General features: G+C 42.3%; 1 protein-coding gene across 6 annotated transcripts in view; it reads right to left on the reverse strand.

The window, feature by feature from the left end:
• KALRN (kalirin RhoGEF kinase) overlaps nucleotides 1-24674 on the reverse strand; it is a 1333112-nt gene that overhangs the window by 498638 nt on the left and 809800 nt on the right. For 5 of the 6 annotated variants that reach the window (XM_069224642.1, XM_069224641.1, XM_069224647.1 and 2 more), the window contains exons 17-19: nucleotides 22536-22754; nucleotides 16950-17099; nucleotides 7202-7316 (exon numbers count right to left, since the gene is read on the reverse strand). In XM_069224642.1, the coding sequence (XP_069080743.1) occupies nucleotides 7202-7316; nucleotides 16950-17099; nucleotides 22536-22754 (484 nt within the window). The remainder of the gene's footprint in view (nucleotides 1-7201; nucleotides 7317-16949; nucleotides 17100-22535; nucleotides 22755-24674) is intronic. The other variant, XM_069224644.1, reaches the window with a different exon arrangement.

The raw sequence follows: 24674 nt of genomic DNA on the forward strand, positions 1-24674 counted from the left end.
GTCCGCCGTCTGGTGTTGGGTCGGAGTGTTACAAGTTGTTTTTCTTCGAAGAAGTCTTTTGGTGTCACGAGACCGAGGGACTCCTCCCACTTCGGTTCCATTGCGCATGGGCGTCGACTCCATCTTAGATTGTTTTCCCCGCAGAGGGTGAGGTAGGAGTTGTGTATGCTAATAATAGTGCCCATGCAATGGAATAAATACGTATGTACAAAATGAAGGTTTAATGTAATATATTTACAAATGTACAAATGTTCAAGATCTACTTCTAAACGGCTACAGGCTCCTGGGGAGGCGGGTGGGCGCCTGTGAATCTGCAGCGACTAATGCCACGAACAGATGTACACTGGGTAAGTGACATTTTCCGTTCGATGGCATGTGTAGCTGCAGATACACATGCTGTGCATAGACTAGTAAGCAGTTATCTCCCCAAAAGCGGTGGTTCAGCCTGTAGGAGTGGAAGTAGTTTGAAATAAAGTTCTTAGTACGGCTTGACCTACTGTGGCCTGTTGTGCAGATAACACATCTACACAGTAGTGTCTAGTAAATGTATGAGGCGTAGACCATGTAGCTGCCTTACATATTTCGGTCATTGGAATATTTCCTAGAAAGGCCATAGTAGCACCTTTCTTTCTGGTTGAGTGTGCCTTTGAGGTAATAGGCAGTTCTCTCTTTGCTTTAAGATAGCAGGTTTGGATGCACTTTACTATCCATCTGGCGATACCTTGTTTTGAAATTGGATTTCTTGTATGAGGTTTTTGGAAGGCAATAAATAGTTGTTTTGTCTTCCTAATGTCTTTTGTCCTGTCAATGTAGTACATTAGTGCTCTCTTGATGTCTAATGTATGTAGTGCTCTTTCAGCTATTGAATCTGGCTGTGGGAAGAACACTGGTAATTCCACTGTTTGGTTTAAGTGGAACGGTGAGATAACCTTAGAACGACCTTATTTTTGTGTATTTGAATAAATGGTTCTTGTATGGTAAACGCCTGTATTTCACTTACTCTTCTTAGAGATGTGATGGCAATGAGAAATGCAACTTTCCACGTTAAGTATTGCATTTCACAAGAATGCATGGGTTTGAAAGGTGGACCCATGAGCCTTGTCAAGACAATGTTGAGGTTCCATGAAGGAACAGGTGGTGTCCTTGGTGGTATAATTCTCTTTAGGCCCTCCATAAACGCTTTAATGACAGGTATTCTAAATAGGGAAGTTGAATGAGTAATCTGCAGGTAAGCAGATATTGCTGCGAGATGTATTTTTATGGAAGAGAAAGCTAGATTTGATTTTTGTAAATGTAGTAAATATCCTACTACATCTTTTGGAGATGCATGCAATGGTTGGACTTGATTATTATGGCAGTAACAAACAAATCTTTTCCATTTACTTGCATAGCAGTGTCTAGTGGATGGTCTTCTAGCTTGTTTTATGACCTCCATACACTCTTGTGTGAGGTTTAAGTGTCCAAATTCTAGGATTTCAGGAGCCAAATTGCTAGATTCAGCGATGCTGGGTTTGGATGCCTGATCTGTTGTTTGTGATGTGTTAACAGATCTGGCCTGTTGGGTAGTTTGACATGAGGTACTACTGACAGGTCTAGTAGTGTGGTATACCAAGGTTGTCTTGCCCATGTTGGTGCTATTAGTATGAGTTTGAGTTTGTTTTGACTCAATCTGTTTACTAGATATGGAAGGAGAGGGAGAGGGGGGAAAAGCGTACACAAATATCCCAGACCAATTCATCCATAGAGCATTGCCTTGAGATTGCCGGTGTGGGTACCTGGATGCGAAGTTTTGGCATTTTGCGTTTTCTTTTGTTGCAAATAGATCTATTTGAGGTGTTCCCCAAATTTGGAAGTGTTCAGGATTTGGGGGTGAATTTCCCATTCGTGGACCTGTTGGTGATCCCGAGAGAGATTGTCTGCTAGCTGGTTCTGGATCCCTGGAATAAACTGTGCTATTAGGCGAATGTGGTTGTGAATTGCCCAATGCCATATTTTTTGTGTTAGGAGACACAACAGTGTCGAGTGTGTTCCCCCCTGTTTGTTTAAATAATACATTGTCGTCATGTTGTCTGTTTTGACAAGAATGTATTTGTGGGTTATCATTGGTTGGAATGCTTTCAATTCTAGAAATACTGCTAACAATTCTAGGTGATTTATATGAAACTTTCTTTGATGTACGTCCCATTGTCCTTGGATGCTGTGTTGATTGAGGTGTGCTCCCCACCCTGTCATGGAAGCATCTGTTGTTATCACGTATTGTGGCACTGGGTCTTGGAAAGGCCGCCCTTTGTTTAAATTTGTACTGTTCCACCATAGAAGCGAGATGTATGTTTGGCGGTCTATCAACACCAGATCTAGAAGTTGACCCTGTGCATGTGACCATTGTGATGCTAGGCACTGTTGTAAGGGCCGCATGTGCAATCTTGCGTTTGGGACAATGGCTATGCATGAGGACATCATGCCTAGGAGTTTTAATACCATCTTTGCGTGTATCTTTTGTGTTGGATACATAGCTTGTATCACCTTGTGAAAATTTTGAACCCTTTGTGGACTTGGAGTGGCTATCCCTTTTGTTGTGTTGATTGTCGCTCCTAAGTATTGCTGTGTTTGACACGGCAAAAGGTGTGACTTTGCATAGTTGATGGAGAAACCCAGTTTGTAAAGGGTTTGTATAACATAATCTGTGTGGTGTGAACACTTTGTTAGCGAGTTGGTTTTGATTAACCAATCGTCTAGGTACGGGAACACGTGTATTTGCTGCCTCCTGATATGTGCAGCTACTACTGCTAGACATTTTGTAAAGACTCTTGGTGCTGTTGTTATTCCGAATGGCAACACTTTGAATTGGTAATGCATTCCTTTGAATACGAACCTTAGGTATTTCCTGTGTGAGGGATGTATCGGTATATGGAAATACGCGTCTTTTAGATTTAACGTTGTCATGTAGTCTTGCTGTTTCAGTAGTTGTATTACATCTTGTAACGTGACCATGTGAAAGTGGTCTGATTTGATGTAGGTGTTTAGTGTTCTGAGATCTAATATTGGTCTCAGACTTTTGTCCTTTTTCGGTATTAGAAAGTACAGTGAGTAAACTCCTGTGTTCTTTTGTGTTTTTGGTACTAATTCTATTGCATCTTTTTGCAGTAATGCTTGAACTTCTAGTCCTAGAAGGTCTATATGCTGTTTTGACATATTGTGTGTTTTCCGTGGGACGTTTGGAGGGAGTTGGAGAAATTCTATGCAATAACCATGTTGGATAATTGCTAAGACCCAAGTGTCTGTTATTTCCTCCCATGATCTGTGGAACTGGCTTAGTCTTCCCCCCACTGGTGTTGTGTGAAGGGGTTGTGTGACCTGTGAGTCACTGTTTATTTTGAGGGGTTTTGGGACCTTGAAACTTTCCCCGGTTTCTTGGGAATTGGCCCCCTCTGTATTGGCCTCGAAAGCCACCCCTTTGATATTGTCCCTGGTAGGTAGGTGGTCTTGTTTGTGAGGTGCTGGCTTCTGTGGCTTGACCTTGAAACCCTCCTCTGAAAGTTGTTTTGCGAAATGTGCCAAATGTGCCTCTGCCCTGCGGAGAATAGAGTGCGCCCATGGCTTTGGCTGTGTCAGTGTCCTTCTTTAATTTTTCAATTGCAGTGTCCACTTCTGGGCCAAACAATTGCTGTTCATTGAACGGCATATTGAGCACTGCCTGTTGTATCTCAGGTTTGAAGCCAGATGTGCGCAGCCATGCGTGCCTCCTTATTGTCACAGCAGTATTTATTGTTCTTGCAGATGTATCTGCAGCATCCATAGAAGAACGTATTTGGTTGTTGGAGATATTTTGCCCCTCTTCAACCACTTGTTTCGCTCGTTTCTGGAATTCTTTGGGGAGGTGCTCGATGAGATGCTGCATCTCGTCCCAATGGGCCCTGTCGTATCACGCTAGGAGTGCTTGCGAGTTGGCGATGCGCCACTGATTTGCAGCTTGTGCTGCAACCCTTTTCCCAGCTGCATCAAACTTGCGGCTCTCCTTTTCCGGAGGTGGTGCGTCGCCTGATGTATGCAAGTTGGCTCTTTTACGAGCTGCTCCTACGACTACTGAGTCTGGTGTCAGTTGTGATGTAATAAAAGCAGGGTCTGTGGGCGGTGCCTTGTATTTTTTTCTCCACCCTTGGAGTAATTGCTCTGCTTTTAACAGGCTCCTTGAAAATCTGTTTAGCGTGCCTTAGCATTCCCGGGAGCATGGGAAGGCTTTGATAATGGCTGTGGGTGGTGGACAGGGTGTTAAAGAGGAAGTCATCCTCAATAGGCTCCGAATGTAGAGATACATTATGAAATTCGGCTGCCCTAGCTACCACCTGTGCATATGCTGTACTGTCCTCAGGTGGTGAGGGTTTAGTTGGGTACGACTCTGGACTATTGTCCGATACTGGAGCATCATAGAGGTCCCATGCTTCCTGATCATCCTGGCTCATGGTGGTATGAGCTGGTGATTGTGGTGGAGTCTGTGCCGGTGATACATGAGTTGACTGTGGTGGAGAGGGTGGTGGAGTTACCTTCTTTACCACCTTTGCTTGTGGTGGCTTGTCTTGTTGTTGGAAGTCAAGTTTCCTTTTCCTTCTGATTGGGGGAAGAGTGCTGATTTTCCCTGTACCCCTTTGGATAAAGATCCGCTTTTGCATGTGATCTACCTCTGTAGTTTGTAATTCCTCCTCAAATCGGTGTCTTTTTAGTTGGGAGGACAGTGATTGTTCCTCTGAGTAGGAACTGGTTTTTGGTTCGGTTGCCGGGTGTTTTGGCACCGAAACCGTGTCTTTACTTGTTTTCGGCTCCGACGAGATCTTTCTCTTTTTCGGTGTCTTGGCCTCTCGGTGCCGACCATCTTCGGTGCCGCTATCTCTGTGCCGAGCAGCTTCGGTGCCGCTGTCTCTGTATCGAGTAGCTTCGGTGCCGCTATCTCGGTGTCGAGCCTTTTCTGCACCACTCTCTCGGTCCCGAGAGTGTTGCGTGCCTGTGTCTCGACCTGAGTCGGACGACTTTGGCACCAGCTCGCCCTTTTTCGGTGCCGATGGACAGTCACCTACTTTATGGGTTATGCCATGGCCTGTTGGCAGTGGCGTCCCCTGGGCTTTGTCTGTTTTTTCGTGTGATCTTTCTTTCGACGTCTTACGGTTGGTTGCTCGTCGACGTCGAATTCTTCGGAATCCGATTCGCGGATGGAGAAAGTTTCTTCTTCTTCCTCCTCCTCCTAGAACCCTTGTTGTCCTGTCAGCGTGGAAGCCATCTGCAACCTCCTGGCTCTTCGGTCTCTGAGCGTTTTTCTCGACCGAAACGCGCGACAGGCCTCACACGACTCTTCCTTGTGCTCGGGGGACAGGCACAAGTTACAGACCAAATGTTGGTCTGTATAAGGATACTTACTGTGGCATTTAGGACAGAATCGGAACGGGGTCCGTTCCATCAGTCTCGATGTTGCACGCGGTCGGGCCGACCAGGCCCAGACGGGGGATCGAAAATACCCCAAATGGTTACCGGAGCTCTTTAAGGCTCGGTGTCGATTTGCCCTAACTATCCAGATACCGAACGAAACAATACCGACAAATTTTCCGTTGATTCTGACTAACTTTCCGACCCGAAACACGGAGCGAAAAGGAACACGTCCGAACCCAATGGCGGAAAAAAAACAATCTAAGATGGAGTCGACGCCCATGCGCGATGGAACCGAAGTGGGAGGAGTCCCTCGGTCTCGTGACTCCAAAAGACTTCTTCGAAGAAAAACAACTTGTAACACTCTGACCCAACACCAGACGGCGGACTATGCACAGCATGTGTATCTGCAGCTACACATGCCATCGAACAATATATTTTTTTCTTTACGTTAATACAAGTAAATCTCCTTAGGGACAACAATCCCTTGCCAGATTCACACAAAAGAGCAGGCCAAGGGCCCCCCAAAAGTGGAGCAACAGGCCGGAAGGCGGGACAAGCTAGAAATGCTGGCACACTTTGCACCTGCACAGCAGTCACGGGCGGGCATTCTACATCCAAATAAAGTCAGTTTGTACTTGGTACTGCATTCCATTGAAACGAGGTATAAAGTGGAAGCATTTCTGGAAGAATCGACTATGACCCAAATCCTGGTATCTTGGAACCAAGAGTGGTTTAGGCTGATGCTCGTCAGGCCGCATTCTAATGCTTACACACTACAATGCACTTTCCAAATGAACCTATTGCAATACTGTGGTCAGAATTTAACACCATAGAGCTTGGAAGCTCCAGGTGATGGATGTTGTGTTTAATGGATGGCACTAACGGTTGAGCCATAAGAGAAAGCAGGAGCAACAATTTATATTAAAGACAGAGTTAGATGTGGGATTCTGGCACTCCAAGCGGCAGGCATTGTGCGGACATTATTAACTTCCCTCAAAGTGATGTTAGCTTTCATCCTCTCAGATATTCTTGACGTTTTTGCAGAACTTGCAAAGGAAGCTCCCGATGGCTGAAGGTACAGAATTTATGATACATGATTCATGCCGAGGACTGGAATAACTCAAGCGGTTGCCTCCTACTTTGTGCCTTGGTAAAATCATTGCCAATTGAAGCAGAATGAGGCAGACTCACCTCTCAGAAAACAAGCAGCTTTTGAAGCTTTCAGCCAGGAAGTCCTGTTATGGAAATGCCGCAAAACAGATAACTCAATGACCCTTACATTAAACTCTTATTGTTCAGCCATTCATCTTTCATGTGTACCATAGCTATGTCTGCTGCAAATGAAGGAGATGCATGCTGGGTAAAGAGAGTGGATAGACAGCATTCATAATGCAGTGCTTTAGGATACCAGCATTGTGAGTGATACACAGATAAGTAAAGAGCTTCTGAAACGTAAAAAAAAGGGCATAGTATGAGGAGGCTCAAACACATGATTAGGCTGGCTTTAAGGACCACCCCTTCTATCAAATGTCAAGCTGGTTTATATGGGATCAAACACATGGTCTAATGTCATAATTCTAAAGCACAGGGATAAAAAAATGTAGACTGGGCCACCACAGCCTATGTCAGAAAACAAAATGCTACAGAAATACAGGTTGGCCAGAAATAACAGGTTCATTAGATGCACTAGCCATTGTTTACAAGTAATGTGCGGTAGATGTCAGCAATTACTGGAACTGTATGTGTCCATACTCTCCTGAAAAAAAGATGCAGCAGCCCAGCCTACCTTTGACTTGTTGCTCAGGCCCTCTTGTGTGACTGGCCACTCCAGGCATGCTGACGTTATTTCGATGAATATACTTGAGAAATACTTCAGCATTCCGTCGTGCTAACGTGCAAGCCTGTGGAAAAAAACATCTTAAAGTTGACAAAGAATAGAAATAAAGCATAAGAGGTTACATACCTTACACCGGCTTCCAAGATAACAAAACACAACCAGTAATCTAAAATACATCACACTCTAATCCGCACATAATAGCCTGACCATACAGAAAATGAATTTTATTTGGATTCCAAGGTAGAATATGGGTGACTGCTACATCCCAGTCATAGTACTAAGAACAATAGGAAAACAGTGTCCCTGCTGGACTGCTCCTGGGCACCCCCTTCAGAGCCAGTTATGGGGCTAAACAAGTGAAACACAGTTTAACTGGCCTCCTTTGTCATGTCCTCTCAGGAAAGGATCTTACTCCCTGCTCTCCCAACATTACATCTAGTAGTACGAACACTTAGCGCAGTAGTGACATCGGCTTTTAAAACAACTGCAACCCATTTCTGATGTCGATGTCTTTGGTTCTATGTGCACATATTCATTTTTTGAAGGATCTTTGCTGATTTTCAACAGGAAACACAGAAAAAGCGAAGGATAATCCAGAAAGTGCCATGTATTCAGATGGATATCCTCGCTCATCTCCCAGTAAGAGTAATGAGTCCTTGCCACATTTCTCAAGCCTACTACTCATCCTTCGAAAAGCCATGTGTATGAATGTCACTTCACGCAGAGAGAGGTGTAAATCCAAATAGTGTTTATTTAGTCCTCCTCAATGCAAACCCCATCCACAACAAAGCTACTTGAAACTCCACCTCCTAGATCAGTACTGGTCACTCTGCAGGCTTCACATTCTAACACCAAGGGAACGCATACAGTGTTTCACAACTAACCACAGTGTACATTGCATTAGGTAGAATACCACACAGCTCCCTCCTATTCCAATTATTTAACCAAACCTAATGATACAACGTAATTCATACATGCAGCCCACAATACTTAATTTGTAAATAAATACATACCATTGCTCAAAGCTCTACCCTGAAACACGTGGCTGCTGCATTTAAAAGTACAAGCACAGAATACCGAGGCAGTGTAATGCTAAAGCCATCTCAGGCCTCTGTAATTCAATTACAGCCACTCCCTGCCCATTTAGCTCACTCTTGCAGCTTTCGCCCTTTCTGAAGCTTTTTAGTGTTTCTCTTCCTCCGCTGTTCTCAATGGTGTCTTTTGCTCGCAGTAAATGCCTGATGCAAAAAACTAAGTGCCAGCCCTAAAAAATAAGTGCCAGTGCCCAGCACCGGAAACCACTGGCTCAAATTAAGCACTGGCTGCCCAGCACATTTTAAAACTTTGAAAACAACGTCAATAATAAATTACATGAATACCATTACATTGCATTAATTCAACAACTAAAAGATGATACAAAGATAAGCTTCTTAAGGTTGCATTATACAGTCTTCAAGATACAAAGGTCTTCTCACCAATCTTTTCCTAGAATTTTTCTCTTCTTGAAAATTCTTGTCTACTCCTTCCACAGAACTCTCGCTGCCGTCTCCCTTTTCTACACTCTTCCACACAGCAACTTCCCCTAAATTCCATATACAGTGATCACTAGTTTCCACCACATTCTTGCAGATGTTAATCACCTCTATGGGTTGATTGAATTTGTCATTAACAAAATTTTTCCTAGAATTCTTTTTTACCCAGTCTCCCACACGCACTTTTGTTTCTTTCACCACCCTTCTCCTGTCAAAATTCTCTTTTCTTTCCTCCACAATTTCCATTTTTCTCTCTTTGCAACCTCTCAAAGCTTCAACCATTTCATTCTTATCCATTCCTTCCAAATTATTTACCCATATGTGTCCCACCTGATGATTAGGAACCATTTTCTTAAATAGTAGAAAAGGACTCACCTCTTTGGAAGAATGAGGTGTCACCCTACGCACCTTCAACTTAGTCCTTAGCTTTACTATTCAATTAAATGTATTAGTTAGAGAATATTGAATACTCTCCTTCAGGACGTTGTTGAAGCACTCAACTGTAGCATTTGATTCAGGATGACTGAGAAGTTATCTTGTGTCTTATGCCTCTCTCTGACAAACACATTGCCATGAGCTTGGATGTGAACTGCACACCGTTATCAGTAAAACGTCAGGAAATCCTTCTCTCCCAAATATCTCCTCAAGAAACTCTAGGACTACACCCATTCACTGAACTCAATTTTAATCTTAGGCCAGCGGGAATACAGGTCTATGCAAAAGATTACGACTTGGACACTGTTGGAGAACTTGAGTGGTCCCACCATATCTACAGCTACTTCAAACCATGACCCTTATCACCATAGGTTGTGTTCTGTATTTGAGAATTTTGTCACCATGTCTGCACTCCAAGCACTCTCTAATTACTCCCTCTATTAGGTGATCCATCTTTGGTCACCAGTAATTTTGCCTTAACCTCTCCTTTGTCTTACAAATACCTGGATGACCCTCCTGGGCACTCTCAATTAATCTTAACCTGACCTTCTTGGGCGGCATGAGCCTATTCCCTCTCATGATGAGCCCATTCTAACACATCCACTACCAACATTTCATCCTTCAACTTCCAAAAATCTTTGAACACATCATTACTCTTGTCCGTGGGCAACCAACCTCCCAACACCTTGGTGTTAAGAGCTTGCCACTCTTCATCGAATTCCTGCTCTCTTCTCCAGTCCTCTTCTTGTACAATGCCTCCAGTCACTTAACAGACCTTCACATCATCGTCTCCAAACATACTCCCATTCAAGCCATTCCTCACTGTCATGCTCCATAAATAATCTCAAACAAAGGTCTGCTACAGTGTTCACTACCCCAGGGGGATAAACCACCTCAAAGATCAAGTTTCTGCAGCACTACAGCCCACCTTTTTATTCTATGTGCAATGGCTTCAATATATCCTCCCCCCAAAATACTTCAACCAACGATTTGTGATCTGTCTTTGCTGTGAAATGACCACCCCAGATACATTTGCATAACTGCCTTACAGCCCACATCACCGCCAGCCCTTCTTTCTAAATCACTGAGTAATTAATCCAGCTCTTCGGAGCCCTGTCAATATGAACAAAATGGTGTTAATTCTCCCATCTACATCCTGCTCTAGCACTGCTTAAAGTCCCTAAGAGCTATGCATCTGTTCTCAATATGGTCTTTGTACCTGGTTCAAATCGGTCTAGCTCGGCTACTTGCTTTAAATTATCCTTTACACTCTGAAACGTCTCCTCAAACTCTCCTGACCATACCAACTCTGCTCCTTTCTTTAATAACCTTCTCATGTTCCCACAACTATCAGAAAAGTTGGGAACAAACTTACTATAGTACTTCACTGTGCTCAAAGATCTGAGCGATTGTTCTTTGTTAGTGGGACTTGGCATACCTGTCATAGCATAGCCCTCAACAAATCTTCCTTGGGCCTAATACCATTACCAGTAACCAAATGACCCAGGTATTCAATCTCTTCTTGACCACATTTCCATTTCTCATGCATAAGCCTCAATCCACTATCATCAAGCCTAGTTAATGTCTCTTAAAATCTTGCATCATTTTCTTCTCGTGTCTAACTGTACACCAGTACATCGTCCTGATATATCTTCACCCCATAGACACCTGCCAAAACTCAGTGCATACTACTCTGGAAGACAGGGGCAGCTGAGATTAACCCAAAAAGGCATGCAGAGAAATGTCAAAGTACCAAAAGGTGTTATAAAAGCCGTGAGGTCTTGTGAGGAAGGATGCAGGTTAATCTGATGATATGCAGACTTGAGGCCCAAAAAAGAGAAAAATGTAGCCTCTTCTAAACTGAACAGCATTTCAGTAATATTGGGCAGGGAGATAATGATCTACTATAACTGCTTTGTTCAGCTCCCTCAAGTCCACACAGGTCTCACGTCTCCATTAGCTTTTCACCCATAATGACTGGAGACAACCACTCTGTGCCCTCAACTTCTTGAGCTATCCCTTTACCCAACAGCCTCTCCAGTTCCTTCTTCGTAGCTTCTCTCATCATCAAAGTAAGCCCCCCCCACCTTGCAAGTCTTTGGCACAACCCGTAGCTTGAGTTTGATTTGATGTACAAAACGATTTAGACATCCTAATTCTTTCCTGAAGACTTCAGGAAACAATTGCTCTGTTTCACACATCCTTCACCATCGACTAAGGAAACCGCTGTCTTTTTGTCCCTCAACGTTAAAGAAGGTACCTCATTAGGATCCAGATAGACCTCCAATTCCTTCTGGTGCCTCCAACTAATTAAACAGTCACCTTTCCAAGACACATACACCTTCCTCAGAATCATTCTGTCATTCAGCTAAATAGCTCCTACAATTTAACTCAATAACTTCATGGGTTTGCCACCATAACCTTTAGGTTTGATATCCAGCCTACACAATTTGACTCTGTGCTTTGAGATGTTCATCGTAAAATGCTCTGGATATTAAAGTTATTTTGGCTCCATAATCAAAAAACATGTTGAATGAACTTCTTTTAACATGCACCATCTCATAAGAGCCCTCATCAGAACCTTCCCATACCTGTAATATACATTCTTCACTAGCACAATCAGACCCATATACCACTTTCTACACTTTCTTCATTCCTTTGGCACTTGTACAACATAATGCGTAAGGGCCCTTCCTGCCACAAGTTTTACAAGTCGTTTTTCACCTGGGTCAGGCCTCATTATTGGTAGGTGACCCACTGTCCCACATCTGAAACACTTGCCTAGAAAATCCTTTGTTGAACTATCATCTTTCTCCTCCTTTTAAGGTTATTGTGTATTTTCTACTGCCACCTTTTGTATCATCAGTCCATTTTTTGTATTGATAAGTACTTGTACACACCCTTTCTTCAATTCAGAGTGATTATTCTGACAAATCACCTCCATACATGCTTGCAAATGCACCTTGGACTTTGCAATAGTCAAAATATCTTTTAAAGACGGAGTGTCACTTAACCACATTTTCTCTCTAGCTTTCTGCAACCTATCTAATAGATTGCACAATTTTCTTCGCTTCTGGCCACAAAATTGCCAGTCACTGCTAATTTCCTCAGTACAGACATGTATTCCTCAGCTACTCCTTCTTGTTGCATGTGTCTCCCAAAGTGATATCTCTTTGTTACAGTACACAACTTGGGCAAATAGTGTAAATCCAATTTCTTAATACATATCTCACATTAATTTTCCTACTTCTTTCTGAGTAAGGTCAGGTTAGTGCTTCAACACTTCCTGGCCTTCCGAGCCTAGACTGTGCATTAAGATGGATTTTCTTTCAGCACTTAATGAACTGCCATACATTCCTGCGTAGTGGCTAAAAACCTTCTTCCATTTTTGTCATGGAAAAGAAGGGTCACCAGGCGAAGAAAGAAAGAAGGGCAGAGCTGGAACAATCTGCATTTTCCTATACCCACTTTCTTTAAAAAAAATATATATATATTTATTGGTGCACATGAAAAATAAAGAAATAAACTGCAATTCCACTCGCAGAGACCCAGACCAATACTGGAGAATCTGTTAGGAAGAAAAATCAAGATTAGTTGCCCAATATCCCTTAAAACAACTACGTAAAATAGTCGAAAATGTGATAAACAGACCTTCTCACTAAGTTGTCATTGCAAGCAAATGACTGAATGCAAAAAAAAAAATATGCACAGTACCAGGTTTATCTTGAGCACGTGTGAAACTACACACATGGAGAAACTACTCCATTGTATGTCCTGCTGTGGAACGATTTAAACAACTAAACAAACAATATGGCGCCAAAGGTCATGCTGCGTGACCTTGCATGACACGTTCTCGGCAGCTCAGATCTCACAGCGCTTGAGAAGGACGATGTGAGCGAAGACGTGCTGAGTTCACATTGAACCTGACAAAAGCAAAGACAGCGTTTCTTGTTTGCAACTTGCTCACACGAACGGATGCAGAGGGAATGGCACAGCACAATGCAAGGCTCCGGTTCACCAGCACGGAGGACTAAATAGTTTACTTCTGAAGAGTAGCACAATCTCAAGGTACACTGTTTACACTTGAGTACCAGCAGTTTAGAACGGATGCTGAGGAGATGGAGCATTGCCTTATTAAAAATGTTTTAACGTAACGCTCCTGCGCTACCAGTCTGACGCTCACACCACATCTCCCAAAATCGAGTAGAAAGCATGCCGACTTCTAATGTCTAAACAGCTGAAGATGCTGTACACACACAATGTAAGCTATGTGAGGTGGGGCATACACAACCAGGCACGCACAATGAACCTCACCAGTATAATGAAGATGTCCACTTTCGAGCACGAAGTTCCTCACTGGTGCTCTCAACAAATCTTGAAGACTTCAAAAACCTGGGTTCTGAACTTGGTAGACATTTTGAAAATCCCAGTTTTGGTGCGGTTCACAGTAATATCAAGACAAGTTGATGTTGGGGCTTGTCAAAAAGTAGAAGAAAAGCAGAATCGCAGATCGTCCCTAATTTAAGAATGTCACTTTACGCAGACAGAGGTGTAAATTCTCTCTCAATACAAACCCCATCCATCACAAAGTGCCTCGTAACTCCACCTCCTAGATCAGTACTGGTTACTCTGAAGGGTTCACATTCTAACACCAAGGGAATGCATACAGTGCTCTAGAACTGACCATTTAGCACATTGCATTAGATAGGATACGACACCATGGAAATGCATGTATCCCACGGCTAGTCATCTAATGGTCAACACATGGTCTCTGGGGTGGACCTGGGACACCACCTGCAATAACAATGGGGGATGCGAAAGGGAAGGCGAGTGATGCAACAGTGGAGGAGGGGGGTCTGTTCTCTGCTAATGTGATGTCACTAATGGAAAGGTTTGAGGACCTTACCTCTACTGACAATACTATCAGACCTTAAATGAAACAAAAAGAATGCATAGGGCATCTTTTCCCTGTGCAATTACTACATGATGTGAAACTGTAGTGTTTGTGTGTATGTATGTATGTTTCATTGTAAAGATGGCTCCTAAGTGGGACAGATACACTCACTCCTTTTCTTAAAGTATGTCACAGACATCAAATGATAGCTAGACAAACTACTGAAAGATAGACCAATTAATTGACAGACAGACTAATTAAAATAAGTGGACAGATAAATAGACAGGTTGATAGATGGAGGGATAAACATGTCATTTGACAAGTAAATAAACTGAATCATAGAAGATGAGAGAACGACTGGGGTCCAGAATGGCAACAGGATAAACTAATTTACTTAGATTTACTGACGTATGAATGTGTAGCAGCCTGATGTGCACACAAACAGGTTGAAGATCTCAGACACACTTGCACACACCAGGTTGTAGTGATTAAAGGAGAGAATGAGATGTGTGCATGAATGAACACAATCAGTGATCCACATTTCAGACTGTGCACAATTAGGAGTGCTTGGTTTCAACACATTAATTTGCCTCTATCCTTTGCCTACAGGGGATTCCAAATCATATCAGGAAATCAACCAAAGGTGGTAACTGCTGAACAGAAATAAGTGGTGCTAACTTCAACCAACAGAGGACACTACTGCACTGAGGGATTCTTCCAAAGATGTACTCTTGTTCAATATGCCACACTTAAAGTCCAGTACAATGATTAAGAAATGGCCAAACCTACAGCTAAATATTCCTTGAAGGAATTATCTGGACTATATACTGGGCATATTCCCCATGTGAAATATGCTCTTTCTAAATGTCCTTGTAAACAAACCTACCCTGATAGTAACATTAGCTAGCACTCCTACAAAATAAAACTGTTAAGGGCAGGTGCAGTGCAATATTAGTCACCGAAGGGTCAATGATGTCCTTGCTGTCTTTTGGATACAACAAGGCTTTTTTTATGTATCTATCTACAACCAGATCAATTGTATTGGGCTTAGAGCCGAATTTAGAGTTAAGCAAATGGGTACTCCGTCCAGAGGTGATGGCTATCCCCATCAACCTACTTACATGTGCATCTTAGCTCAATTCATTTGTAATAAGGCGGAGGGGATATCGGTCATGTTTGTGACAAACTACCAATCCCCCACACGCTAAAACAGGCACTTTACTGGTGGACTACAAGTGGATCCCCTAAGAAATAAGGAATTACCAGGTGGATAACTCATTTCCTGTCCGATTCCGCAGTAATTTCTAATTTTGCACTAGACTGACAGCTGGAGGGTATGGCTACTGAAAGCAGCTAAAATCTCACCCTGGAAGGAAAAGGTCAGAGGTGATGCTGCAGATCTCAATTTTGATGGGGCCTGTAACAGCTGTTATCAGCTCTCACAGAATGAAAGGTAATGAGGCCTTAGAATCTGAAGTACTGTAAAAAAATATGGTAATCCTGTAAAGTAGCTTATAAAACAAAATAATAGTGGTAATTAAAGGCATCACCACCACCACCACCACTGGAAAGTCTTTTTATCACATTGCATCAAGGTTTAATATCACAGGCTTTTCTTCTAGAAACCATTGTGGTATAGTACGATAGTCCAACTGGTGGCTCTAGACTACAACTGTTGGAGTGGATAAGATTTCTAATGAAAGCCTGTACACGGACCATTGGTGCCTGGGGCGACTGAGTCATTTGATAACTTCAATGGAATATCATCATAAAATACTGTCCTCTCTTTAGCTTCATCAGCATCTTTGATTCTGGCTTTACCAAGTCAAAATTTCAGAAGTGCCAAGTTGCCATTATGAGCACTGCCAGTTCAGCAACGGAAATAGCCAAACATCTGGTCGCTATACAAAACCATCAATGGTAAAGCTTGTCCTGCGGAGTGTGTTTTATTGTTATCAAGCTGGGCATGGCTGGTATCTACTAATCCATGATCTTGAAGAATTAACCAGCCATCAGGAGCGGCTCCTCCATTAGGGCGGAGGAGTGTTGCCCCCCGCCAGCAGCAGCAGCTGCAAACCTTTTACCAAAAAATACTGTGTTTATTATCGTTTTTTGGTAAAAGGGGCGGTGCACAGCACTCCCCCCTCAGTGCGCATGTATGTTTGGCTGCCCGTCTCGGGCCAGCCAAACACACATGCGCAGTAAGCTCTCTCCAGGCCAGCAACACAGTTCCCTGGCTGGAGAGAGCATGCACAGGCTCCCAGTCTTCCTGGGAGCGCCCTGGCTCCCAGCCAATCCTGACCCTGCTCTGAGCAACATCAGGATTGGCCGCAGGGCGGGCTGGGAGCCTGCAGCAGAGGAATGGATGGAGCAATGCGGCAGTGGCGATGAAGGTAAATCTTTTTTTAAAAATGTATTAATTTAATTTGTATTCCCCGCACGCCGACCTGACCCTTCTGCGCACTGCGAGCCACGACTGCCAGGCATGGCTACTGATAATGCTGTTTTCTGACTCAACTCAATCATATTTCAAGAGTTACTTTTTAAGGACTTTGGAGCAATGTGTTTTTATGTAGTCAAAACGAGACATTGGCGGTGGCTTTGTATGCTCTTTTGAGAATGTCCTCTGTCTACATGGAAACCTCTGAAAGCTAATTTTTCCTGTTTTACATGCAGTTTGTACTACCCCAAAGCTTTTGGGCTCATTGGTGTCCCTGGCACCTGTGAAAAGTGGTTAAAATAATATTAAAATTAGCACTTTAATAGCTGCAAGGGCAGGTCCATAGAACAGTCAGAATTAAACAAAAAACAAATCTAATAATGATAAAGACCTCACCTTTAAAAAAGCCTCCTTCTGCTCAAGGTGTTTGCTGATGAGGGGGATGACATGGTCCATCTCTGTCGTTGGACCGAGCTTATCATGTCCTCCACACCAGTCTTCATCCCGTCGATACTCCTGCTCGAGGCTCTCCAGCACACTGCACACCTGAAGCACGTCAAAAGCATGTTGTATTAATGGTGCACAGACACAGCACTCTCTCATGGGCCACAAATCAGAAAACGATTTCCTGTTGCTTGTGGCTCCTTGGTATAGCAATAAAACATATAAAAGACTATTTGTTGTATGGAAATCTTCAGAAACCCCATGCTTCTGTTCCAAACGTGGGTAAGCTCAGACTTGTCTTATTCAGAGTATTGTCGTATGACAAAATTATATGCTGTAAATTAGGGATCAAGGGCCAGATGTAGAAAGAAATGTTTTTGCAACTCGCAAATTGCGAGTCGAAGTGACTCGCAATTTGCGAGTCGCAAAACCATATGCAGAATGGTGTTCCTGACACCATCTGCGAATTGCAAGGGGGTTGCAAAGACCCACCTCATTAATATTAATGAGGTGGGTCGCAATTTGCAACCCCCTTGCAATTCCCTGCACTCACAGGGACGGTGGCCTGCTGGAGACAGCAGACCACCATGTCTGTGACTGCTTTTTTAATAAAGCAGTTTTTTTTTTTTTTTGTATTGCAGCCCATTTTCCTTTAAGGAAAACGAGTTGGCGTACAAATGAAAAAATGGAACCATTTGGTTTCATTTTTTCAGAGTTTTTCCTGAAAAAATATTTTTGGCGACATTCACAAAGGGAAGGGGTCCCATTGGGACCCCTTCCCCTTTGCAAATGAGTTAGCACCCACTTCACATGGGTGCTAACTGTGAATTGCCGTGCGAATCGCAAATAGGAAGGGAACACCCCTTCCTATTTGCGAGTCACATTCCCATTTTCGCAAAATGGGAATGTGCAATGCGATGCACGTTTTGAATGGCGCAAACTGCGAATTTCGCAGTTTGCGCCAGGCAAAACGCTTCCTACATCTGGCCCCAAATTATGTTTGCCACAGAGATATCACAAGCACCAGAAAAGAAAATGCCTTGCTCATTGATATCTAACATCACGGTCCAGTTTTCTGCAATTATCCTTATACACAGGAGACCCATGCCAGGTCCCTCATCTCCTGTCAGCTACAGTCCAGTCTTTCAACTAATTTTTATCTCAAACATCCTTGCTCTTTAACAACATGATTTCCATTTACCAAAACTGTACAATAACTCAACCAACATTCCCGTAGGTGACCATTGGAAACCCTTTCTACTAATCACCCACCTCAGTCTCATCCATGGCTGTGATGTAGGTCATGGCCTCCATCCCCAAACCACAGCCATGGACTGCTTAGCGCATGAATTGCCTCCAAGCATATTTCCCATCGGCCTGACAAGGTGACATGCAGCACTGCAGCCGCAGATGCTTTGAAAGATGCATAAGAGCAGGCCACCTTCTGCACAGTGGAACATGTAGTCCGACTATTGACTTTACCCTCATCACATGGAAAACAGAGGGTGGCTTTCAACAGTGAAGGCTAAGGCTTCATCAGCAGAAGACCGGGTTAGGTGTTCGGGTCTTGAGAAATTACACAAGGTAGTCCCAATAAAAAGCGCAAACCTAAAAAAAAATCCTTCATCCGAGAGCCCTAAACATTAAACTCAAACTTGAAACACATCTATTTGGATATCAGAGATAACATGCATTTTTTACATCATGCAAGTGTAACAAAAACCGATCATGGGTACTGGCAATAATCCTGCACATGCCAGCCAGCAATGTGGCTGCCACGTGGAAGGAGGTTGTTATGCGACTAAGCAAGTGTTACAGAAACATAATCAAACTGTACTATAAAAAAAGACAGAAATATGGGTTTCCCGAGTTCATACATTTTTTGTGTACATGCCATACATCTGATTTGTTCCCTAATTTCGGTACTGGCAGTTCTCTTCAATGTAGCTTTCACTCACATTCCGCAATCAATTTACTCTCTTTCTCATAAATAGAAGACACCACTGAGGTCAAATAAGCAGCCTTCTTAGACAATGGTACATGCAGGCTTAATGCCAACTCCTTGTGAGCCGACAGTAAAAGAAAAACTACACACTCAGGATCAGCTGTACACACACCACCATGCCCTAAGCAGATTTACCTTATACCACCACAAAGGCGTGTCATACTCCAGAACATTATGATGCTACAGCAGTTAGGTTAACTTTTGCAAGCACTGCAAGTGTGAGACTTTATATGGATGGGGATCAAAGGCAGACCTACAAAACTCAAAGAAAAGTCACAGTTTCCAGGTCGCAAATTAAAAAGGAGTGTTCTCTATGGAATGCCAAGCCTAGACGTGAGCAGCCTATCACGGAGCTCACCCAGGGTTAATGGTTGCTGCATTTTACAGTCTCTTCAAAGTAATAAAACATTTCTGTTTATGAGAAGCACTCTTACATCCATCCTCACATCTCACTCGCATGGACAAATCTTGGCACTGGGGGACAATCTGGCTCTAGGCACAGCTCAGCAACTGGACACATTGCAGCACTTCAGTACAACCAATTATTTCAACAAGATCCAGTTAATGCAAAATCCGGTTTTGAATCTTAAACACAGTGGCAATATATCTTGAAAGCCCAAGCAGGAGACTCTGGTAGCTCACTAAAGATGCCGATAAGGGCATCGTTCAAGGTATCACTGCATGGCTAGTACTCACTGTTCATTAAGTTAAAATACGTAACTCCATAGTGTCACCAAACTTGTTGCCAATACATTTATTTTGCTTCACTCAACGCCTAAAAATGAGTAGTTTTGACTTGTATACCAATTCACTCAACAAATCAACAAATTATTGTCCTCAGTTAAAAATTAAAAGGGAAATACATGTTAATTTGTTTTACATCTTGGCTAGATATCCTGTTATGTACAGTACTCCGATGCCCTTTAGACCATAGTAAACGCTTTGTAAATACCCCCAATGAATCAATAAGTACAAAATGTTAAATACAAAGTAAAGTTGTTGATGTTTGCTCGAGGACCTCTTGCAATACAGGATTTCGAATGAACAACGAGATGGAGTGTGGATCTTCTTCGAATTCAAAATCTGCTCTTACTGCAAACACAACTTTGACGGACAGCAAACCTGGCACAAAGTCAACAAATACATAAGAATGGGTGAAGGAAATTGCTCCCAGCAGATCCCAGAACATAATGCTCTTGAGAAAATGCCATATTTATCTTTACAATAAAAAAGGACTATGATAGAATCTCATTTGAAGATACTGACCGTAGGTTAACTCTAGCTCTGAAAATTAATATAAACGTTTCTCATATGAGACACGTGGCTGGGACTGTGGGGGCCTCAGTAGACAATGGAACGAAATTAGAAAGAACCGTGATTATCTTATCTACTACTAGGATGCTTGCTAAAGCATACAGATAGAAAAAAAAGATTTCCTACATCAAATAGTAAAGAATGCACGTAGACTGTGAACTTTTTCATCAAATTAGTTATCTTTTCATTTTTAACTGTTCTAAGAATCTGTGGTGCCTACTAAAAATTGTAAGAAGGGCCTGGGACTCTACGTTGTGATCAAGAAGCATGGGAAATTGAAGTAGGGATGAGCGAAATTGGAAATTTCGCAAAATGTGTCAAGTAATTTGGAATAGTTTTCAAAAGTTGTGAAGTTTTACGCCTATGCCACTTTCAAAAATGTATGTCTCAAAAGGTAAACTTGCAGAGAAGAATTCTGCATGCATTTGCTATTGTGCATGAAATAAATTGCGAAAAGGTCTACATGGAGAGAAAATGTCCACTTACATTTTCCATCTTGGATGGATTTAATTAGATGAAAACTATGACAAAATTGTGAAAAACTGACCTTGTAGTGCTATGCTCTTGAAAAAGAAGAATTCGATTTGCAAACTTTGAGAAGGGCAAAAATCTATGGAAACCTTAACCAACAGCAAAATAAACTTCACACACACAGAAGTAACATGTATTTCCCTTAATTGTATCATGATTAAAAGATTGCTTAGACTGTTTATATTAACTGAAATTCTTGCCTACTACGTAATCATGTAAACGCTAGCAACTGGAAGGAAGCTGACCTCAATATATCCTACGTTCTGCCATGTATATGTTACAGATTAAGAAATACTGAAATCAGAAACTTTATGTGAAACTAAAGCACATGCACTGGGAGTGGGGCATTCCTTGATTAAGCCTGAACAAAGTGGTTTGAAAGCATTCCACTCATGGATGTTGAGGTGTGTAAAAAGTCCTATCTGCTACTTGTTTGTGGTCTCTCTTGAGGTGGCCAGAAAGGTGGGTTGTTGCCTCACACAGCGCTATGGTGGTCAGTCCCGATTAGTAAATCTGGCATCCATAATGGAGGACTTTTACCTCTAACCATCTTCAAACCAATGTCATTGTAGGAAGTGATAATGCTGGACATTCATCAAGAGTTTTCACAACTGGAGAAACGGATGTGACCGAAGTTAAAGTTTTAACTTCAGTACTATCAATTTTTAATGATTTGAGTTAGCTGGCTCGTTTACATGTTTAAGAATTAACATGCTGAATATGGAAAGTTCACTAGAGCCCTAGCATCATTTTACGTTCATATCTTCTTTCTTTTGACATAATAAAGTAATGGAGGGTGACCTTTCACCCCAACGCTTCAAGCATCCGTATGAATCCATATGGCATGTATTATCACTGTAGATCCACACATGGCCACACTGTGTACTGATAAAACGGATTTAATTTCGAAACTATGTTCAAGACACACATCTGTGTCCAGTCTAAAGACTCCTTCTCCAGACTGCAGATAAAAATACAGTGCTCTTCAATGGTACTTCTACATGAAGCTGAGCTTGTTGGAATCTTTGGTTATAGAGCTCAGAAATGTCCATCTGTAGCAGAATACTACCCACCGGGGCAAACGTGTAAGCCATCGGGAGGACCTTGTGGAAAAGGAGAGAAAAGGCGGGCAGTATGTGAGGGTGCCAGCGCTGACTGGGGGGACTTTTCATGATGGAATGAGGCATCCATTTTATTACAGTTTCCCTAGTCTCATCTATTAATCTCAAATTTCCAATATGAAATTAGGCTGCAGTAGGTGACGCTTGCTGATACCCTCAGAAGCTCCGTAAAGCTTGTGTAGAGCACACCAAATATGGAAGCCAGCATTAACTTATGGTGTGCAGCAAGAGACATTTCAAACCAACTAAGTGATCCTTGACCATAACAAATCTATGTTATGCCCCACGCAAGGTTAATTTGATGCAGCTCTTTGGAGCTTACTTATCTGTCACTGGTTTGTGATCATGCCCCAGATAATAATATACAAAAAGGAGGAACAGTTGGAATAAAAAATGAGAAACACAAGATCAAAGCAAAACATCCAATATTTTAGTTACATTTACAAAACACTCATCCGCCGGTCTGAGGATTCCAACACAATCAGGACCCCACCCATGTATTACTGAAGCACAATAAACATATATACCCTCTTTGTGATACACTGGACTATTTGAGGGTGAACATACCTGTTCGGAGGTTTTATAAAACGCCACCGAGGCATTGACCAGCTTCAGTCTGTCCTCCATCTTCAACATCAGCTGCTGCCAGTGGAGCGCCACCTTTTCTGCGCATTCCCTGATGGCCTCGCCATCATAGTGCCCGGCCTGGAGCAGCACTTCTGCCTTCTGCTGAACTTGGAGGGCACTTTGGTGGGTCTTCTGTAAGGAAGTGGCATGAAAGAGGGACTGTGTATGTAGGGAGGAAAGAGAGGTTTGTACAGATGTGCCAGGCGTATGATAAAAGGTGAAGTGAGAGCATGAAGAGTGAGAATGTGAAAAAGATTCACAGAGTTGCCAATTACATTACTCAATTACAATCTTAGCTTTACAACGTCTCTCTTGGTGTGTTACAATCTAATCATCAAATATAATGCATTAAATAACAGCTCCAAAACTCTTATCAAAATGCACTTTTGTTAGCAGTTCTCATCAACATGTTTATTGGTGATCTCTAAAAGTTCACTGATGTAAAGATGCAATCAGGCTGATGTTGACCAAATGATGCTCAATGTGTATTTATTTCCACTAGTTTATAATGGAATTCAGAGATGCTGTCAAATACTTTTGAAGGTGAAAGAATACCTGAGCTTCCTATGTTTGAAAAAATAAGTTATTTTCTTTCTCACACTATCTATTAGATACATTAACTGTAAACATGGAGAATATTTTTAGAGTTCCTGTTCTGATACTTTATTTTAGCGATAGTAAAAAAAATATATGGTCATTTTAATAATAAGATAGTTGACTTAAATTAGTAATTCCCCTGTGGCTTGTAGTCCCCAAGCACCCAAATGGAAGAAAGGCAAAAAAAAGCAGTTTTAGGGACATATCATGTGGGGATTTAACCTAAGGACTGCCTGGCACAGCAGGCCCCACCACGTGCAATCGTCGGAAACTTTCCAGTGACTGCCTGGCAAATCTTAATGTTAAAGAGTTTGTTCCTATGCTGCAGCCTATGACTGAAGCAGTGGTGGACAGATGTATTGACAAATGCATGTGCAAACTTTCAACAATAGAGAAAAATGTATATATACACATTGTATTTTATCTACTCCAGGCACAATATGGATACTGAAAATTCTGTTCATTTAATGTCTGGGTGTGAGAGCGCAAAGTCTGTAAGTAAGCCTTTTTTAGTTCCAGCTAGCACCCACAACCCACCTGGTGGTGGGCCACCAGCACCCTCCTTCAATTTGGTTGGCAGATGAGCGCTGCCAGGTAATCAACTAGTGAATTCTGGTATCCAGAACCTTACTGGATGGATGCAAGTTATGTTTTAAATCCCGCTGAACCCTCTGAGGGGAAGAACCAAAGGTGGTTTGCTAACTCTGTTTTTTTTTGTTAGACTGCAAGGCCAAGCAATTGGTTACACTTTCCCCAACATGCAAGCCATTTTGTTTTCCTCACCAGTGTTTGGTGACTTTATGCTATTGAATTTTTATGATGTAACTTCTGGTTTCACGTTTTTGTGACACACTTTTGGCACTTAGGGCCTAGTTATTGCATACGGAGCGCAAGGAGATTGCCAGAGCTGGTTGCATCTCAGTGGGAGATTTCAATATACAGCCATGTCTGTGTTCTTTTACTTTTTGTTCTCACATGCAAGTTGAGGATGTCGTACATCTTCAGCATAGTCCGGCGGGCGATTGCTTGGAAAAAATAAATAAATAAGATGGTTACATCTGTAATATATTGAAGGCCTAAAAATGGTATCACTGTGGAATTCAGGATCTCTTATTTGCTACAAGTCAGTACTGAAAGCAGCATTGATTCAGTGATGTAAGAAAGACGACCTTCAGTCATCGTATATGAGCCAATCAATACTCTATGTGTTAGATTTGATGAAATATGTCAATGAGGTTTTAGCTCCTTTCATTATATTTTCAAATTTTAGACTTTGCAAATCTTAGTATATGTGAGCATAGTAATACATCTGCTTCTGGGTGTTCTTGTACAGCAACTGTGGGGATAGTCCCTTTTGACCACGTCTTTCTACTATGCAACAGCATAATAAAAAATTTCAAAAGCTTCCTGAATGAAAAGAGTTTCAATTGAAAACTAAGGTTAAGGACATTTTTCCTAGCACACACAAGAGCCAACCAGAAT

Source organism: Pleurodeles waltl, chromosome 3_1 (genome assembly GCF_031143425.1).
Source record: "Pleurodeles waltl isolate 20211129_DDA chromosome 3_1, aPleWal1.hap1.20221129, whole genome shotgun sequence".
Lineage (NCBI taxonomy): Eukaryota > Metazoa > Chordata > Amphibia > Caudata > Salamandridae > Pleurodeles > Pleurodeles waltl.